A 20,230-nucleotide genomic window follows, 5' to 3' on the forward strand; every position below is an offset into this window, starting at 1 on the left:
GATAAGCTTAACTGAACAAGCCTGTTATTGGCTGCTGCACTCCACTCTCCATCCTCCCTACTTCCAGCTATGTTGGGCAGATGGAGAGCAGTGTGCTGTGGCCAGTTCAGGTTCACTGAAGGTGAAGCAATGTTTCCCTGACCCTTACTTACCACCAGTGTGAGTTCTCTCATGTCTGACAAGGGTTACTTTATCACCAAAACATTTCCCACACTCAGCACATGAATAGGGCTTCTCACCAGTGTGAGATCTCTCATGTCTTACTAGATGGGATTTCAGTGCAAAACATTTCCCACACTCAGTACATGAATAGGGATTCTCACCAGTGTGAGATCTCTCATGTCTTACTAGATGGGATTTCAGTGCAAAACATTTCCCACACTCAACACATAAAAAGGGCTTCTCACCAATATGAAATCTCTCATGTCTCACAAGATGTGATATATATGCAAAACATTTCCTACACTCAGTACATGAATAGGGCTTCTCACCAGTGTGAGATCGTTCATGTCTGATAAGTTTTGACTTCCACATAAACCATTTCCCACACTCAGCACATGAATAGGGCTTATCACCAGTGTGGGATATTATATGTATGTTAAGCTGTGATTTCTGAAAAAAACATTTCCCACACTCAGCACATGAGTAGGGTTTCTCACCAGTGTGAGATCTCTCATGCATGACAAGCAGTGATTTATGCCCAAAACGTTTCCCACACTCAGCACATGAATAGGGCTTCTCACCAGTGTGAGATCTTTCATGTATGGAAAGGCTTCCTTTTTTTCCAAAACATTTCCCACACTCAGAACATGAATATGGCTTCTCATCAGTGTGAGATCTTTCATGTATGGAAAGGCTTCCTTTTTTTCTGAAACATTTTCCACACTCAACACATGAATATGGCTTTTCGACAGTGTGAGATCGCTCATGTTTGACAAGATGCGATTTAAGTGCAAAACATTTTCCACACTCAGTACATGAAAAGGGCTTCTCACCAGTGTGAGATCTCTCATGTCTGACAAGATGTGATTTCCAAACAAAACATTTCCCACATGTGGAACAGGAATGAGACCCCCCAGCAGGGAGAGACCTGTTCTGGGTATGAGGGTTAGACAGGTGAGGGGAGTCTGGGGAAATATTTGTGGTAACCAGGATATCTGCAGCAGACTCTTGTCCAGTGACATCATCATCCGTTGTACAGTCTGTGGATACAGAGAGACGAGAACATCATCACTTCCTGTTAGAATTCTGAGGGGAGGAACAATTAGTTTTAGGGATGGTCAAAGAACTGCTGATAATTCTAAGGAGTTGCACAATTTATGTAGATTAGAAATGGATCAAATGCAGCAGCTGCATAACTTTGCATAATAATATATATATATATTGGGGTGCCCACACTCTTCCAAGAGCTACTTTGAAAGTTTTCTAGTCAGGGTGATCTATCATAACCCACATCAGACCCCAATCCACCCAGCAGTCCTTCGCAATGAGCAGTCTCTCTCTCTCTCTCTCTCTCTCTCTCTCTCTCTCTCTCTCTCTCTCTCTCTCTCTCTCTCTCTCTCTCTCTCTCTCTCTCTCTCTCTCTCTCTCCTCTCTCTCTCTCTCTCTCTCTCTCTCTCTCTCTCTCTCTCTCTCTCTCCTCTCTCTCTCTCTCTCTCTCTCTCTCTCTCTCTCTCTCTCTCTCTCTCTCTCTCTCTCTCTCTCTCTCTCTCCCATTATCCAATTATCCATTATCATTATCAGCTTATTACAGGCCAGTAACACTAAGACACCCCTACTGTGACCAACCTGTGTACAGTAATATACAGTGACCATTATCAGCTTATTGCAGGCTGGTAACACTAATTCACCCCTACTGTGACCAATCTGTGTACAGTAATGTACAGTGACCATTATCAGCTTATTACAGGCCAGTAACACTAATCACCCCTACTGTGACCAATCTGTGCACAGTAATGTACAGTGACCATTATCAGCATATTACAGGCCAGTAACACTATGTCACCCCTACTGTGACCAATCAGTGTATAGTAATGTACAGTGACCATTATCAGCATATTACAGGCCAGTAACACTATATCAGGCCATACACTCATCAATTTCTCCAATCACTATACAGCCGATTCAAATGCTTCAATCAAATCGGTGAGACATAGGTGCAGCATATGGCTTGTTCAATTGACGGATCTATGAATTTCCTACGGACATCGCTTGATTGGATCGATCAGTCCGGGCAGGAGTGTGTGGTTAGCGGCGTTCAATTCGGTGACTAGTGAGAAGGTACTTTCATCTGTCCAATGCACTGACCAGTCATTGCTTCTAACCGGCGACTCCTTCACTTCCTGTCCCTGGGCGCCTGTGTGATGTAATGCAGGGGATAGGCAATAGGGGTCTCTAGTGGCCACAGCGTCTCTAGTGTCTCTCTCCTGCATTACAATACACAGGGGAGAGGAAGGTAAAGATGAGAAGCCATTGGGGAGAAGTAGGGACGGGGACCACACAGCGGAGAGGTGAGAACCGTGGGAGGCAGAGGGGGGGGGGACTGAGACCGACGAGGCACACAGGTTTTCAGAGAGGTCATGCTGAAATCAATTAAAATCCAATAATAGCAGTAAGTGTGAAATGCATGTTACGTCAGTCGTGCAAGTCTCACACCTAAATTTGAGATCCAATCACAACTGCAATTTTGATGCAATCACTCCCATAGCGCTACATGAAGCATTTCTGCAGTCACTACATGATCATGATCGCTGGAATGTGTGAATGCTCCCACAGGGAGATAATACACTGGCACGTTGCTGCTCACTACTCACTCATCAAAGAGCAACACAATCGCTGCAGAATCACCTGCGGTGTGAAACAGCCCTAAGTATTGGTAAAGCTGCCATGCAATGCTTGCACATGGCAAGTTTACTGCTGCTGAGGGAATATGCCCCGGTGTCAATATAAAAACAAAACATTTTTCTGTTCCTTCAGTGAAGTGTTTACCCTTCTCAGCCTATTAGCCCCTTGTCATCTCTACCGAGCCTTAAAGAGACACTGAAGCGAAAAAAAAATGATGATATTATGATTTGTATGTGTAGTACAGCTAAGAAAAAAAACATTAAGATCAGATACATCAGTCTAATTGTTTCCAGTACAGGAAGAGTTGAGAAACTCCAGTTGTTATCTTTATGCAAAAAAGCTATTAAGCTCTCCGACTAACTTAGTCGTGGAGAGGGCTGTTATCTGACTTTTATCTCAACTGTAATTGAACTGTTTACTTTTCCTCTGCTAGAGGAGAGTTCATTACTTCACAGACTGCTCTGAAAGACTCATTTTGAATGCTGAGTGTTGTGTAATCTGCACATATTATAGAGTGATGCAATGCTAGAAAAAACACTATATACCTGAAAATAAAAATATGAGAATATTTTCTTTGCTGCTAATCTTCTAGTAATTATTCATAGTACACAACCAATTCATTATATCATATATTTTTTTTCGCTTCAGTGTCTCTTTAAAGGAACACTATCAAACCAAGGGTTCTAAAATGACAATGTACAAATAATGTCTAAGTAACTGTGTAAACATGTTCCTACTTTTCATCTGAAATATCAGAGGCAAAAGCTTTAATTCACTGTGTGTAGGTTTTTGCTGCGTTTGGAATGTTTCATTGACAAAGGTATGAATCTCTGCAGTCTGACATGCTAAGAGTAGTGTAATTATGAAGCACAGTTATATGAAATGCTTCTCTGGTGTCAGGTTTCACACACTATTACAGATGTTTATGTTGAACATAAGCCACATATCCTCTGCTATGCAGACAGCTCTTCTGAGACACACAGGGTTCACAGAAGTAGTGTGAGGGAATCCCCCTCCCCTCATGGTTCACTGGTCCATCAGTTTAGGAAACACTGAAGTTTAAAAGGAATTAGATCACAAAAAACAAATATATAAGCGGTCAAATGTATACACCAGTACTTAGCAGCACTTCCCAGACTATTCCTATCTCAATTGAAAAAAACATGTTAATCGATAGTGTTCCTTTAAGGTGTGCATACATTTATGACTGGCTGCCACGTCTAGCGATCTGATGTTATTGGACGCAACATCTCCAAGCCACAATGCTGTGCAGGTGCATCACTCTGCCGTTGCCTAGCAATGCATCTGTACAGAATCAGGAGGACCCCTCATACTGTCACCGTAGCGATCAGATCCCATTAATACAGGCGCACAGGATGGAGAGAATGGCCTGCTACATGCCCAGCTAGTAATAAGGCATATGTGGTATCATTTTAACTGAGAAGAGCTAAAGAATATATTTTAAAGTGTTACATAGCAGTGGCACTTGTCATGCGACAATTAGAAAGAGGCAAACATGATAGGTATATTTTTTAAATTTAGGTCTCATTTTTTTCCCTGTAACATGCCTATAAAATAACATTTCTGGGGAAAAATATATAACTCAGAAAAAAAACAGATTGTCCTAAAAAAAACCCCACAATATGTGTATCACTTAGATATACGATAAGTAATAAAAATATATATATATATTGCTGTGCCAATAGTGACTGACAGCTAAAAAGTCAAAATTGCCAGGAAGATGAACAGATTAAGATGCTCAGAGATAATGGCAATCTGATTGGTTAAAATGAGAGGAAATTATGTTGGCGATTGACAACACACATTTGCATTATCCATCTGTTTCCCTGCCAGTGGTCGAGCCGTTCTGCAGATTGATTTAATCTGAAATGATCGGACTGGTTCGAAATTTTTGATGATTTCCTTCTGATCACTATTACTGGATCAGGAAGAAGATCAGGAAGAAAAAAATGTGCCATTATCCTTTTAGCAGCCAATTAGGGTGTGCAAGTGCTCCGGGCCAATTTATTTTAGCACATTTCTATTTTATTTAGTTGTTAGATTTCCTAGCTTCTAATTAGTACTGCTGTAATGTGTATTTATCGCCACCTGTCACTAGGGGGCAGTGTGAGACAATAATAGAGGACATCTGCTTCCAGTTTCTATATTTTATGTTGGCAGAGAGAGATCAAAGCATTGCAAGATAATTACAGCACAACAAGTTCTGCCCACTGAGGTCAAAAACAGTGCACTTATCTCAAATAAGATTACTTTATGAAAGTTACTAATTGCCTCATGGGCACCTTAAATCTGGCAGTCTGGAACAGTAAAGCAGAGAAGAAAAGATCTGCACTCCATGGATATGCTGCCTGAGATGTATTCAATCAGCAGAAGCCAGTATGCACAGAAACAACCTGGGATTGTAAGGTAAGGTGGCCGTATATCATGTGACTCGGTGGTCGATCATCCCATTGACAATCAGTGCTAAGTGCATGCCCGACCGACAATGCAACTAATTTTGGTCCTGATATTGGTCGCATAGTCGATCGTGCATGCTGCAAGATGTTGGGCCGACGTGCGCAGCGGTAACGGCGTGCAATTTTGCAACGATCGACCAATGCAACAAAACCCATAGCGATGTCCCCCTTAATGATAAATGCCCCCCCCCCGGTGCACAGGTGGAATGTATACATTACCTTTCCACCGCCTCCCCTTGTCCCCGCAGGCTCTGGGCGCACTCCACTCACCGCACATGGGCGCCCCACGTGGTTACCTAGTAAGTATGACATCAGACTTAATACACGTGGCCACATTACTAGACAACGACATGGCACGTGTGTATGATGAGCAGAATGCACCCAGAGCCTGCGGAGACTAGCGGAGACGGCGGAAAGGTAATGTATACCTTGCGCTGGGCACGAGGGACATTTATATTAGGCGGCACAGCATCGGGGTGGCGAGGCGGTCAGATGCGGTGTCACAAGGCCGATTCCTGAGAGATTTCATGCTGAAATTGATCAGGAATCGGTCTGCAGTGTATGGGCAGCTAACAGATCTCTCTCTTATGAGATTCAATTGGAGAGAGATTGGGCTCTTGGTCGAATCTGTCCATAGATTGCTAGTTGTATGGCTACCTCTTCAAGCTTGTTGTCGTGCACACTGTCGTCTATGGATAAACGTGACGTGCCCGGTCAAAGGATCACCACTCCAGCATAGTAGTCAGTAGAAAAACCGGCACCATCCAATGGTGGTGCCGGTTTTCTACTGACTAGATGTATGGCTACCTTTACAGGGCAAGTACACTAAAAGTAAATGGCTAACTTTCAAACAGATTCAATGAAGATTGTAGAATGTACATACAGTACTTAGGGGAATACAAATTCTACATCTAAAAAAAGTCCAATTTTAGACATGATTAGGTGTAAAAGGAAGGCCCTTCGGGCCTGCATCTGCACTAAAGATATATGAGGAATGAAGCAAAAACTGTAAAAAAGGAAATCAGGTGGCCAAACAAGTAGCTAGTGAAAATCCCAAATATTTTACAAATATATTAATTCCAAAAGAAAGAATGTTAAGAATATAGGACTTTTATTAGATCACAAAGGGAATTCTGAGAACAAAGAAGTTTTCAGTGCTCCTAATCAGGCTGCACCTGAAATGACTACCAACAGAGGTGTGCAGAGCCTCCTAGAGGCTAAATATCTGTTTTGAAAGCAAGTAGTGTAACCTGCCTATACTTAGGCTCTGCACATCCATGCAGTTGGTCATCCAGATGCAGCCTGCCTTGGGAAGCGCTGCCATCTCCTCCTGCTGTATACAGATGAAACTCTATCGTGGAGGCGCAAGCTAAAGCTGACACTTTAAATGCACGCTTTGCTCCTGTCTTTAGAGAGATGATGCCCTTGTCTCACAATACAGCTCTGGGTTGTTCCTAGTCTACGTCATTCTCTAACACAGGAAGGGGTGGAGGCACATAGAGTATAAAGAAGAGCAAGATAGAAAAGGAAACTGGCCCAAATGGCATTCACCCCCTGGTATCAACCACTTTTCCCACCACTACAGAATATCTACGTCCTCTGTGACTTCATCCAAGCCATGAGGATGTAGATATAGGATTTTCCCTTTCAGCACAGCTGTGCTTGATCGGGCTCGCCCCTGGCACTTTCAGCTGCAGTACTAATAGATGAAAGGGAACATGTTCAATAGTAGCCAATCGGTGACTTCTCCTACAATTGGCTACTGCAGTGATCGTTTATCTCTTCCCCTCCATGCCTAGATCGCTAAAAAACTTCCGCTGCAAGAAGCCTGTCTCACCTCGCCTGGTTCCAGCGACCACCCTGCAGCCGGAGCCTCCGAGTACAGCTCTGCACTCAGCCCCATGATGCAGAATATCCGGGTCCCGGCTTGATCCGAATATTCGGCATCACAGAGTTCAGAGCTGTGCATGGAGGCTCCGGCTGCAGGATCCTTTTTGTAAGTGATTGAGGCATGGAGGGGGCTGCATGGTTAGGGGGGACACATCTGGCTATCCATACTGCAGGTAAGAGGACCCCTGGTGGGGGCAAAACACATCACTTGGTAACTGGGGAGTGATCGAATAATGGGGGCACATCTAGTGATCCTGAAGAGGAGAACCAAATACTGGGGGCATATCTGGCTACAATGAGGGGCACATCTGTCTATCTATACTTGGGGTGGCAAATACAGGGGACACATCTGGCTATACTGGGGGGGGGGGGGGGAGCTGATACCGGAGATACATCTGGCTATCTATGCTGGGGGGACATAATACTGGTGGCATGGTTTTTATCTACTGCAGTTATTTCTGGAATTGGCAAAAACTGAGATAATGGTTTTTTTTTCTCGTCTTTTCCCTCTTTTTTTCCGATTAAAATGCGTAGAAAACAAAATTTTACATGGGACAAAATACCCCCCAATGAAAGTCTAGTTTGTCTTGAAGAAAAGATATATATAAATCATTCAGGTGTCATTAGTAGGGATAAAGTTATTGCTGATTAAATAGGGATATAAAACTGCTCTGGTCCATTAGGGGAAAACATGGTCTTGTCCATTACGGGAAAACAAGCCCCTCTTCCTGGTTCATGGTTGTACAGCAGTCACGCGAGCCCGCCCACGCATGGGCAGTAACATGCAGCTCCAGCTTACTGTGCATGTCTGGGCGGGTTCACACAACCACTGCACGGCCATGATCCAGGAAAGGGAGCTGTGCGGCCCCAATGTGATTAGCGACAATGCCTTCAGGGGGGCGCACTCAGCGATGAGGGACAATGGATTAGCGAGGGAAGCCTCATTAGGATCCTGAGGCTTCCCTCTCTTAAGGTAAGAATCTGATTTTGTAACCGAGTTTTTATCTTATTTTCTGTTATTTGACTTCAAGCAGGTCAGTTCCCTATGACTGGTGTACAGCTGATGTTTTTCCCTCATTCAAGAAAGGAAAAAAAAATGAGGAACCAGGAAACTATAGACCTGTAAGCTTAACATATGTTGGGCTTGACTCACAAAGCGGTGCTAACTGTTAGCAGGCTTGTGAAAAGCCCCTCTTTAGGCGTGTAAAAATGAACTCGCGCACACAGTCCCGCACGCAAAACTTTGCGCACAGCGTGGTGCGTGCGAAACGTCGCATCACGGTGCAACGAAAATGGCGCACCCGATGCGCCTATAAGGTCGTATGACGTGCGACCTTAATGTTGCACCTCATGCGTATCGGGTGCGCCATTTTCATCGCACCGTGATGCGATGTTTTCGCGCACACCGCGCTGTGCGCGCGCAAAGTTTTGTGCACGGGACTTTGTGCGCGAGTTCATTTTAAAAACGGTGCCAACCTAGTTAGCACCCTACTTTACACACGCCCAAAGTCTTTAGGCATGCTAACTAGGTTAGCACCGCTTTGTGAATCAAGCCCAGTTATGTGTAAATTGTTTGAAGGTATCCTAGAGGTTGCTATACAAAATTATGGAGACCAGAATAGTCGTATGTTTGTTTGACAGCACGGTTTTACTAAAGACAGGTCCTGCCTCGCCAACAGGCTCAGCTTTTATGAAGTGGTGTATGAAAATGTAGATCTTGGGAAAGCTATAGATCCTTGCTATCTGTGTGATCATATATTTACATGACATCCCTACTGCTGCTGATCACATTGTCTCTGTGTGGCTTGATACATGAACACCCCTTGTGACCCCGGATACAACGGTCAGGGGAATGAGCTGATTGATGAATAAACACCCTTGGAACATGCTTTGGTGTGCTGTCCATTGTGGGGTGTGGCTGAGTTGGAGACCAGTCACTGATTGGTAAAGCCCCTCTCAGATGGACGGATGGTGGGCCGCTGTACACAGCTGTCTATGGAGAAGACCTGGATTGGGGGAAGTTGTGTGACCTGAAACAAGTGTTGTATTTTCGGTAACAGTGTCCCCTGTGTTGGGTAATGGTAATTACACCTGACCACTACTAATACAAAAGGGGAGGAGTTAGAGTATCCAGTGATGTCATGGATGAGTAGAACCACTAGGATTTTGTAGCAGGCCTGATGATTTGCACAGTCACCCATGATGCATTGTGGGATGACGTCCTGCTTACACAAAGCTGAACACTTGGGGAAAAAACTGTATTATGGAGGAGAAATTGTGCTTTTCATTGTTATTTTCTACTGAGAAACTTTTTTTGGTGCTATTTAGCCAGTTAGAAGAATATTAGTGGTTTTATATCTCCATAACTTGTATAAGTAATACATTTGCTTCCCCAATAATGTAAATTTGTGCTGTGGTAATTATCACCCTTGCCAGATCTGTCATTTCACTCCAAATCACAATTCACTCCTAAATTTGAAAACTTGCAAGTACCTTCTGTTTAGGAAAGCATAATTGCACTTGGCATAGTTGTTTTAGTAGAGGCACTTTTTAGTTAATTTTCACCACAGTCCCTCCCTCAAACAACACTCTCATTCTTACAGCCCCTCCCCCAATTATTGGCATCATGTGACCAATACTTTGCCCAGCAGAGACACATTTTTTGGTTAATCTAATAATTATTTTGGGACGTCTAATGTTTATCACTCACCATTGCTCATCTCTGTAATAACGTCTTTCTCCTTAGATGCTCTCATCATGTTACCCTCCTCCGTAGACTGCTGATCACTCCTCACATACGTCTCTTCTTCTTCCTCTTTACTTGTCCTCATCATGTCACCCTCCTCCATAGACTGCTGATCACTCCTCACATACGTCTCTTCTTCTTCCTCTTTATGTGTCCTCATCATGTCACCCTCCTCCATAGACTTTTGATCACTCCTCACATACGTCACTTCTTCTTCCAGTTTCATTGTCCTCATCATGTCACCCTCCTCCATAGACTGCTGATCACTCCTCACACACGTCTCTTCTTCTTCCTCTTTAATTGTCCTCATCATGTCACCCTCCTCCATAGATTGCTGATCACTCCTCACATATGTCTCTTCTTCTTCCTCCTTAGATGCTCTCATCATGTCACCCTCCTCCATAGACTGCTGATCACTCCTCACACACGTCTCTTCTTCTTCCTCTTTAATTGTCCTCATCATGTCACCCTCCTCCATAGATTGCTGATCACTCCTCACATATGTCTCTTCTTCTTCCTCCTTAGATGCTCTCATCATGTCACCCTCCTCCATAGACTGCTGATCACTCCTCACACACGTCTCTTCTTCTTCCTCTTTAATTGCCCTCATCATGTCACCCTCCCCCATAGACTGCTGATCACTCCTCACATATGTCTCTTCTTCTTCCTCTTTAATTGTCCTCATCATGTCACCCTTCTCCATAGACTGCTGATCACTCCTCACATACGTCTCTTCTTCTTCCTCTTTAACCATGGCTTTCATATGTCTCGGTTTTCTACCCTAATTGCACAAAATCAAACAAATTTAAATGTGAGCCCAGATAACAGCAAATGCAGAAGGAAACAATGTCATACAGGGTGGAGACTCTGGTGATCCCCATTCCGACCTACCTGATAATGGTGGAGCGTGGGATGATCTTCCTGTTGACATTCCTGGGAATAAAGAGGACCTGTACATCTCTCTGGTGGGTTTCTGTTACTGGATACATCTGTAGAAAATACATACTGATGGAATACATTGTCTCTATGTGTTTACCAGATGATGGGGGATCTAGGTGAACCCTCTGTACTGTTCTCTCTTTAAAAAACAAAAACAAAAAACTCCTCCTACCCAATGATGTGAGGGGCGGCTGATTCTCCATCATGGCGTCCTTGTAGAGGTCCTGGTGTCCTTCTATATGCTGCCACTCTTCAATGGAGAAATAGACAGTGCCATCTTGACACCTTATAGGAACCTGACACGAGAACAATGCTACAGTCACAACCAAGATACACCCCCTTGCTGTTACTGGATATTGTCCCATAATTCCCAGCACCGCTCACCTCTCCTGTCAGGAGCTCCATCATCTTCCTGGTGACTTCCAGAATCTTCTGCTTGTTGTGTCTCTCAGATATCGGGGAGTGAGGTGGGGGCACCGGTATAGTCACATGATTACCAGACTTCACTGGAAGAACACTCTGTAAAGAAAGACCAAAAATAATGTTATATAACCTCCCAGAATCCTCCTCACCTCTCTGGTCAGAGCAAGTAGTGTTGTACCGTGTTAGCCAGGAACTAAGTCCGATGAAGGCTTATTAGCCCGAAAGCTTACTTTTTTAATCTCTAAGTTAGCCAATAAATTATATCATCCGATTCAAAACTACTTGCTCTCTTTGGTCAGGTTTGTGTGTTTTTAATAGATGGATGAGTGATGTCATGTGACCTCCCAGAATCCTCCTCACCTCTCCAGTCAGCAGATAGATGATCTCCAGGGTGAGGTTCAGAATTGTCTCATTCAAGTCAATCTTCTTTTGTTCCATGTTGACACAACTGAAACTTATCTGATTGTCCATCATCGCCTCCTTGTAGAAATCCTTGCGTTCTTCTAAATACTGCCACTCCTCCGTGGAAAAATAGATGGTGACATCCTGACACCTTATGGGAACCTGACACACACAATGACACAGTCACCACCCAGACACACCCCTTACTGTTACTGGATAATGTCCCATAATTCCCAGCACTGCTCACCTCTCCTGTCAGCAGCTCCATCATCTTCCTAATGACTTCCAGAATCTTCTGCCTCTTCCTCCTCTCTGGTGTCAGGGAATATGGTATCAGGCAGTAATGAAGGGACACTGGGATGGGGGATGGTGTGTGCAAAGAGTCTTGTGGAGTTATTATTTCAACAGATGCAATTTTCGGTAAATTTAACCCCTAGTAAAGAGAGAACAACAGTTAAGGCTATGTTTCCCCAAGGATATTACAATTTGTATGTGTGTTTCCACATGTGTGTTTTCACATGCAAATTTTCATGGGCAGCACAGTGGTGTAGTGGTTAGCACTCTCGCCTTGCAGCACTGGGTCTCGGTTTGAATTCCAGCCAGGTCAACATCTGCAAGAAGTTGAGTTTGTATGTTCTCCCTGTGTCTGCATGGGTTTCCTCCGGGCACTCTGGTTTCCTCCCACATCCCAAAAACATACAGATAGGTTAATTGGCTTCCCCCCAAATTTAGCCCTAGACTATGATACATGCACAACACAATACATACATAGACATATGACTATGGTAGGGATTATATTGTGAGCCCCTCTGAGGGACAGTTAGTGACAAGACAATATACTCTGTACAGCGCTGCGTGATATGTCAGCGCTTAAATAAATAAAATGCTGGTTGATGTAAATTTGTATGCAAATTTTCACATGCATCTAGTGTAACTGACAATCATTACATGGGAAATGGATGCAGTGTCAGTCAGTGTCATGTTGTCAAGTTTTTGCCATGCACTTTGTATGATGAAAATTGCATAAGGCAACTAGCCCATCCACCTGCATTGCTGTGCTTTTTTCCACTAATGAAAAATTCAAGGATTCACATGATGTGGAAACTCATAAGTATATACAGTAACATCCAATAATCCCCCACACCTCTGTGGTCACTTGTGTTTTATTTATAAAGATGTCATGTGACCCCCCAGAATCCTCCTCACCTCTCCAGTCAGCAGGTAGATGATCTCCAGGGTGAGGTTTAATATCTTCTCAGCCATATGACTCTGGTCTTCCTCCATTCTCAGTGATGTGGTCATGTGATCTGTACAGGATGCTGCTGCCTTTTGATAGATAATAAGAGGAGGATAATCTAGTTTGTTCAGTTGTCAGTAGTGAAACCTACCAATACAGGATCCCCCTCATCCCTGCACTCCCTATTGTTGTCACTTGTGGGTGGTAGATGCAGAGGATGTAGGATGCAGAGTATTGCAGGAAAGCATAATAAGCTGGTTTATAGCTACTTGTCTACTATGTTCACAGCGTTCTGCAGACCTGTCCTCCCTCTGCCTCCTCTCCAGCTGGCCTTCTCTCCCCACATCCACCTCCCACTGTTACCATTCCTGTGGTGTTACAGCAGTGCTGGTAGTGGTAGATGGATGAGGAGAGAAGAGGCAGAGAGGCTAATGGGAGCAGAGAACTGGAGCACACTGACAGGTAGCTATAAACCAATGTAAATCCTTCCTTTTACTGCTCTGCATGGAGGTGGGGGAAGGGAGCAATACTGGAGTGTAGGTATGGCTGTTGGGAAAGAAATTACATTACTGGGTTGGGGGACATTACATACTGGAGGATAATGGCAATGCTGGGGAAAACAGGGGGTGACATGGCTATACTGGGAAATAAATGGCATTACTGGGGTGGGGGACATTATATACTGGAGGATAATGGCAAAGCTGGGGGACACAGGGGGACATGGCTATATTGGGGAACAAATGGCATTACTGGGGTGGGGGACATTACATACTGGAGGATAATGGCAATGCTGGGGGACACAGGGGGGACATGGCTATACTGGGAAATAAATAGCATTACTGGGGTGGGGGACATTACATACTGGAGGATAATGGCAATGCTGGGGGCACACAGGGGGGGGGGGCATGGCGATACTGGGGGAGAAATGGCATTACTGGGGTGGGGGGACATTACATACTGGAGGATAATGGCAATGCTGGGGGACACAGGGGGGACATGGCTATACTGGGAAATAAATGGCACTACTGGGGTGGGGGATATTACATACTGGAGGATAATGGCAATGCTGGGGGACACAGGGAGGACATGGCTATACTGGGGGAGAAATGGCATTACTGGGGTGGGGACATTACATACTGGAGGATAATGGCAATGCTGGGGGACACAAGGGGGACATGGCTATACTGGGAAATAAATGGCATTACTGGGGTGGGGGACATTACATACTGGAGGATAATGGCAATGCTGGGGGACACAAGGGGGACATGGCTATACTGGGAAATAAATGGCATTACTGGGGTGGGGGACATTACATACTGGAGGATAATGGCAATGCTGGGGGACAGAGGGGGGTTATGGCTATACTGGGGAAGAAATGGCATTACTTGGGGGGGGGGGGGGGGGCACTACATACTGGAGGATAATGGCAATGCTGGGGGACACAGGGGGGACATGGCTATACTGGGAAAGAAATGGCATTACTGGGGTGGGGGACATTACATACTGGAGGATAAGGGCAATGCTGGGGACACAAGGGGGGTCATGGCTATACTGGGAAACAAATGGCATTACTGGGGTGGGGATATTACATACTGGAGGATAATGGCAATGCTGGGGGACACATGAGGGACATGGCTATACTGGGAAAGAAATGGCATTACTGGGGTGGGGATATTACATACTGGAGGATAATGGCAATGCTAGGGGACACATGAGGGACATGGTTATACTGGGAAATAAATGGCATTACTGGGGTGGGGATATTACATACTGGTGGATAATGGCAATGCTGGGGGACACATGGGGACATGGCTATACTGGGAAATAAATGGCATTACTGGGGTGGGGGACATTACATACTGGAGGATAATGGCAATGCTGGGGGACACAGGAGGGGCATGGCTATACTGGGAAATAAATGTCATTACTGGGGTGGGGGACATTACATACTGGAGGATAATGGCAATGCTGGGGGACACATGAGGGACATAGCCATACTGGGAAATAAATGGCATTACTGGGGTGGGGGACATTACATACTGGAGGATAATGGCAATGCTGGGGGACACAGGGGGGACATGGCTATACTGGGAAATAAATGGCATTACTTGGGTGGGGGACATTACATACTGGAGGATAATGGCAATGCTGGGGGACACAGGGGGGACATGGCTATACTGGGAAATAAATGGCATTACTTGGGTGGGGGACATTACATACTGGAGGATAATGGCAATGCTGGGGGACAGAGGGGGGTTATGGCTTTAATGGGAAATAAATGGCATTACTGGGGTGGGGGACATTATATACTGGAGGATAATGGCAATGCTGGGGGACACAGGGGGGACATGGCTATACTGGGAAAGAAATGGCATTACTGTGGTGGGAGGACATTACATACTGGAGGATAATGGCAATGCTGGGGGACACAGGGGGACATGGCTATACTGGGGAATAAATGGCATTACTGCGGTGGGAGGATATTATATACTGGAGGATAATGGCAATGCTGGGGGACACAGGGAGGACATGGCTATACTAAATATACATCTCCTGTCTCTGTGATGTGACAGAACTGAATTATTACTAGGAAGTTGAGATTATAACTGATGTAAGCAGTAGTGTAATGGCCCACTTATAAACTGACCATGTAATCCTTAAAGTGTGACAGAGACAAGAAGCTTCTCGGATTCCATACTTACCAGGGGCTTCCTTAAGCCCCGTTAGGGCTGCTCGTCCATCGCCATCTTCCTGGGTGACTTCTATCACCTGCAATTTTCCCTGAAAGCCTGGCTGAGTAGTGGTCCATCACGCATGCGCGGCCCAGCACGGTGCGCTCCCATCCCTGGGAACGACCTGCGCCAAAGCAGAAGTACTGCACAAGCGCAGATCGCTCCTAGGGACAGGAGAACGACTGGGAAGTGCACCTTGCCAGGCCGCGACTCACCCAGGCTTTCGGGGACAATTGCAGGTGACAGGAGTCCCCCAGGGAGACAGCGAGGGATGAGCAGGCCTAACGGGGCTTAAAGGGGAGGTCCGAGGAAATAAAAAAAGTACTTACCTGGGGCTTCCTCCAGCCCCTGGCAGCTGTCATGTGCCGTGGCCACAGCTCCGTTCAAAGCTGGTGGCCTGGGGTTCCCTCTGGTGCAGATGCCGACTTCGCCAGGTCAGCACTTACTGCGCATGCGCGCTGACATAGTCTGGAGTGTTCTGTGCCTGTGCAGAACACTCCAGACCACATGAGCACGATTGCAAGTGGTGCTTGCGCAGCCGCAGTAGATGCCATCTGGCATGTGTAACGGAGTGAACCCCGCAGCTCACATCTGTCCTTTAAGGAAGCCCCAGGTTAAGTATGGAACCTGAGACGCTTCTCATCTCAGGTTCACTCTAAAAACCAAACACATTTAGGGTTTAAAGGTCCATAAATTAGTAGTTTATGTGTTTATAAAACAACTTTTATTACAAACTTTATAAATAGATCAATGCAAAAACAACAGTAAAAATCCATATGCCGCACAGAGGTGCAATAAAACAGGCCATTAAAATGTAATATCAAACAGATGATGCAGATCAAATCCTCCCAAATGCTCTAGCTATTAATTTCACATAATTACCCAGTTTGGTCAGTAGTAACTGCTCAGCCAGTCTACTGGGAGTATGATGACTTCAGGCAGCATCGCCTGTCTATGTGGGTAAAACTAGTTTACATCAATGCGTAGGGAATCAATTCACTGGTATGGAAGAGAGAAGAATGTTGAGGTGACCTCTGCTATGCTCAATATATAACAAGAATCACACAATTACCTCTTCTGCAGCCACTTCCAGCGACGTGCTCTACACGTGGTCTTTGTTCCAAAACATTCCACTACTGTTTACATCACTTCCGTTCTTTTTCTTTTATGGTTTCCTGCTATTGGGTGTGGTGAGATTGCCATCTTGTGGTAAATTAGCTAACTGCAGGCTCCCTCAGCGGTCTTATTGGTACCAAATAATGATAATGATAATGATGAGCATGATAGTAAGACAAATATAAAGAATAATAACATAATGTGATTAGGCTGTAAATGAAGTTGTTGTACAGTGATATATGATGATGCTATTATTATTAGCTCTTGGGCACAGCATATTTGTTGTTGTTATTATTATTATTATTTAGTATTTATATAGCGCCGACATCTACCGAGGGGCTGTACAAAGTATATAGTCTTGTCACTATCTATCCCTCAGAGGGGCTCAAAATCTAATCCCTACCATAGTCATATGTCTATGTATGTATTGTGTAGTGTATGTATCGTATTCCAGGGCCAATTTAGAGGGAAGCCAATTAACTTATCTGTATGTTTTCCGGACGTGGGAGGAAATCTGAGTGCCCAGAGGAAACCCACACAGACACGGGGAGAACATACAAACTCCATGCATATAGTGGCCCAGTTGGAATTCGAGCCGGAGACCCAGCAGCAGGTCAGTGAGTGGGAGAAAAAGCTGTAAAAATGTGAGTGTGTTTGAAGGGTGGAGAAAAGAAGCAGTGTGTGATATTATATAGCAAACATGGACACAGTATATAAATTGTAGGCTCCACCCCCTCATAAATATAAATAGCATTCAAGAATATCAGGGGATAATAACTTATAAGGGGTCTCAGCGGAACAGTATACCTGTATTTTTACATAAAAGATAGATTTTAATACTTCATTTAACCCTTAGACTGCCGCTGACATCTATAGGTATTTGTGTGTTTCCACATCCATACGCCACAGACATCTAATGGCATTTTAGTACAAAACAACTTCCACCTGCTGCGGACATCTATGGGCATTTTTGTTTTTCTATATTTCTTTGCCATGATGTCTATTGTTTTTTGATGCAACATTTTAGCTCAGTGCCAACTTTCTACTTGACCTGAAATATGCAAATACTTCTAAGGTGATGCAGAATTATGCAAATGTTACTGCAAATATATGCAGCTGCTTGAAAATGAACCAATCAAATGCTTCTGCTGCAAGATCTGATTAGTCCATTTACATTTTAGATTTTCATTATAATTACCCTACTTTTCCATCATAATACTTAGCATAATTCTCAAATCATCTCAATTTTATTTGTACATGAATCACAATCCTACTAAGTAATGTGGACTCTGATACATGTAGATATGGGTAAGATATTTAATAAATATGATTCAAACATATCTGTCACTATGCTGCCAGCCCATAGTCCTAGGACTATCAGGTCAATCCACTCCTCTTGATGGGAACTTTTCCTGAGTGATCCTTTTTTAAAACCAAACTTAAAGTGGATCCGAGATAAACTTTTACTCATTGCATAATTGTGTTCCTTTCATATAGTTTATAGGGCATTCCTCAAGCCAAATACGTTTTTTGTTTTGTTCTAATACTCTAATTCCCTAGAGGGTAAAGTAAAAGTTAGTGTCAGCTGACAGTCTTAGTCAGCTGACACATTGGTAGAATTTGCAATGTTGTGTCAGCTGATCTGTTAGTCAGCTGACACTCAGGTAGGGCTGCAAAGTGTGTGATTGGTTGCTGTGTTGTGTGGCCAGCCACTGATTGGATGCTGCCAGTATTTAAACCCTGCTTGGACACTTGCATGTTGCCCATGATAGCTTTGGCTGTGTGTTTTTGCTGGGTGTGATTTATTACTATGTGGATTACCTGTGTACCGACCTTGCCTGGAATCTTGATTATTCTCTGTATGTCACCTGCCTGGAATACCAACTACTCTCTGCCTGCCGCCTATACCGACCCTGCGCCTGATATCTTTGATTTCTGCCCGGATTGACCTAGGATTGCCTGACCTTGATATTGCCTGCTCCTTGTCTACCTCAATACTTCTGATATATACAGTACGTGTATGACCTCGGATTGTTACTGGACTTTCACTATCTTCTGTTAGGTTTTGGTGAGATACATAGTTCACTCTGCGTTCAGCTCCCTATACCTTTCACCTACAAGGCCTGGGTGTAACCGAAGTAGGGCAGGTGTTGCTCTTCACCTCCTGTTCAAGTGGGGACGCACCACATAGGGTAAAGAAGGTGGTGTTAGATTGGAGCGTAGGAGCTGAGCTGTGCATTGATACGTGCCGAACTTAACAAGGTCTTTCTGACAATATTGTCAGATCTGACTAGATTAGCCGCATGCTTGTTTCTAGTGTGATTCAAACACTACTACAGCCAGATAGATCAGCAGGGCTGCCAGGCAACTTGTATTGTTTAAAAGGAAATAAATATGACAGCCTCCATATTCTTCATACTTTAGTTGTCCTTTAAAATTCAGAAGTTCTAAAAATGTTTGCAATATGTTTGCAAATAGCAAATGGAGAACCCGTACCACTGCTAGTACAGTCCCAGAGTCCCAAGGGGCCTCCCCAAGTCAGGCCAATAGATGCCTAGCTTGCCAGTTTATCCAAAAAGTAAACACGTCTATGTCTACAATCACTGGAATTCCCTACCATACACACAATCAGTTACAGTCTGCCTCTTCCTGTGTGATGTACGTATTACCGGCACATGCACATTATAATATGTAGGCCGCACCACACAATTCTTGAGAACGAGAGGAGGCCAACATAAGAGAACTATTATTAATGGCTACCCCATTCCATAGCCAATCCCATCACTGCAAAGCATCACACTCCTGTAACCCTCATGAGAGTCCCTCCCATAGAAAAGACCAGGCTAGAAATCCAAAACAGATTAGAATTATCACAAGAAGGAGAGATGTTCTGGATAAATACATGGCTGGATTTAAGGCAAGGCCACGGCCTAGGGCGCCAGGAAGCAAGGGGCGGGATGGCACACTCATGCAGTCGAGCTACCAATCATGTGAACTGCAACAGTCGGGCAAGTGTCTGGGACTCAGGGGATGAAGGGGCAGCAAATGTGGGCAGCTTATTGTCTGTGACTGGAGGTGTCACTCATCACCATCGGCCGCTCCTCGAGTCCAACTCCGCCCTCCACCCAGCTCCCACCTATCAGAGCGGAAAGAATTGAGTTGGTCCATAAATGGAATAAAAATTATAACCATTTTGATCATTTCAGATGTAATCAATCCACAAAACAGATCGATAAAATGATTAACAAATTGGTGATTTGTAGTTAGATGGCACCATCAACCCTGTCCAATCAATCAGAAGGTTGATTGTTTAGTAAAATTGCATCACTAATAAGCATATTTAAATACATTGATTACTGGGAAGTGTGCGCGGTAGGGGGTTTGTTGTTTGTCAGAGGCATCTGGTGATAGTGGTCTTGGGTGG

At 44.4% G+C, this 20,230-nt stretch overlaps 3 protein-coding genes across 3 annotated transcripts in view; 1 reads left to right on the forward strand and 2 right to left on the reverse strand.

Moving 5' to 3' along the window:
• The window catches only part of LOC137535386 (zinc finger protein 585A-like), a 764,031-nt gene that overhangs the window by 441,052 nt on the left and 302,749 nt on the right, over nt 1-20,230 (forward strand). The gene's annotated exons all lie outside the window — the stretch shown is intronic.
• LOC137535849 (uncharacterized) overlaps nt 1-20,230 on the reverse strand; it is a 349,356-nt gene that overhangs the window by 313,347 nt on the left and 15,779 nt on the right. The window contains 2 exon segments of the mRNA XM_068257733.1: nt 153-822; nt 892-1,015. Of these exon segments, the coding sequence (XP_068113834.1) occupies nt 153-822; nt 892-1,015 (794 nt within the window).
• On the reverse strand, nt 10,511-11,992 carry LOC137535852 (uncharacterized; the record flags this gene model as incomplete). Its single annotated transcript, XM_068257735.1, has 6 exons — nt 11,969-11,992; nt 11,680-11,883; nt 11,281-11,415; nt 11,069-11,192; nt 10,849-10,946; nt 10,511-10,738 (listed from the first exon to the last, which is right to left on the reverse strand). Coding segments are annotated over exons 1-6 (813 nt in total), but the record flags the coding sequence as incomplete, so codon positions are not given.

This window comes from Hyperolius riggenbachi, chromosome 10 (assembly GCF_040937935.1).
Source record: "Hyperolius riggenbachi isolate aHypRig1 chromosome 10, aHypRig1.pri, whole genome shotgun sequence".
NCBI lineage: Eukaryota > Metazoa > Chordata > Amphibia > Anura > Hyperoliidae > Hyperolius > Hyperolius riggenbachi.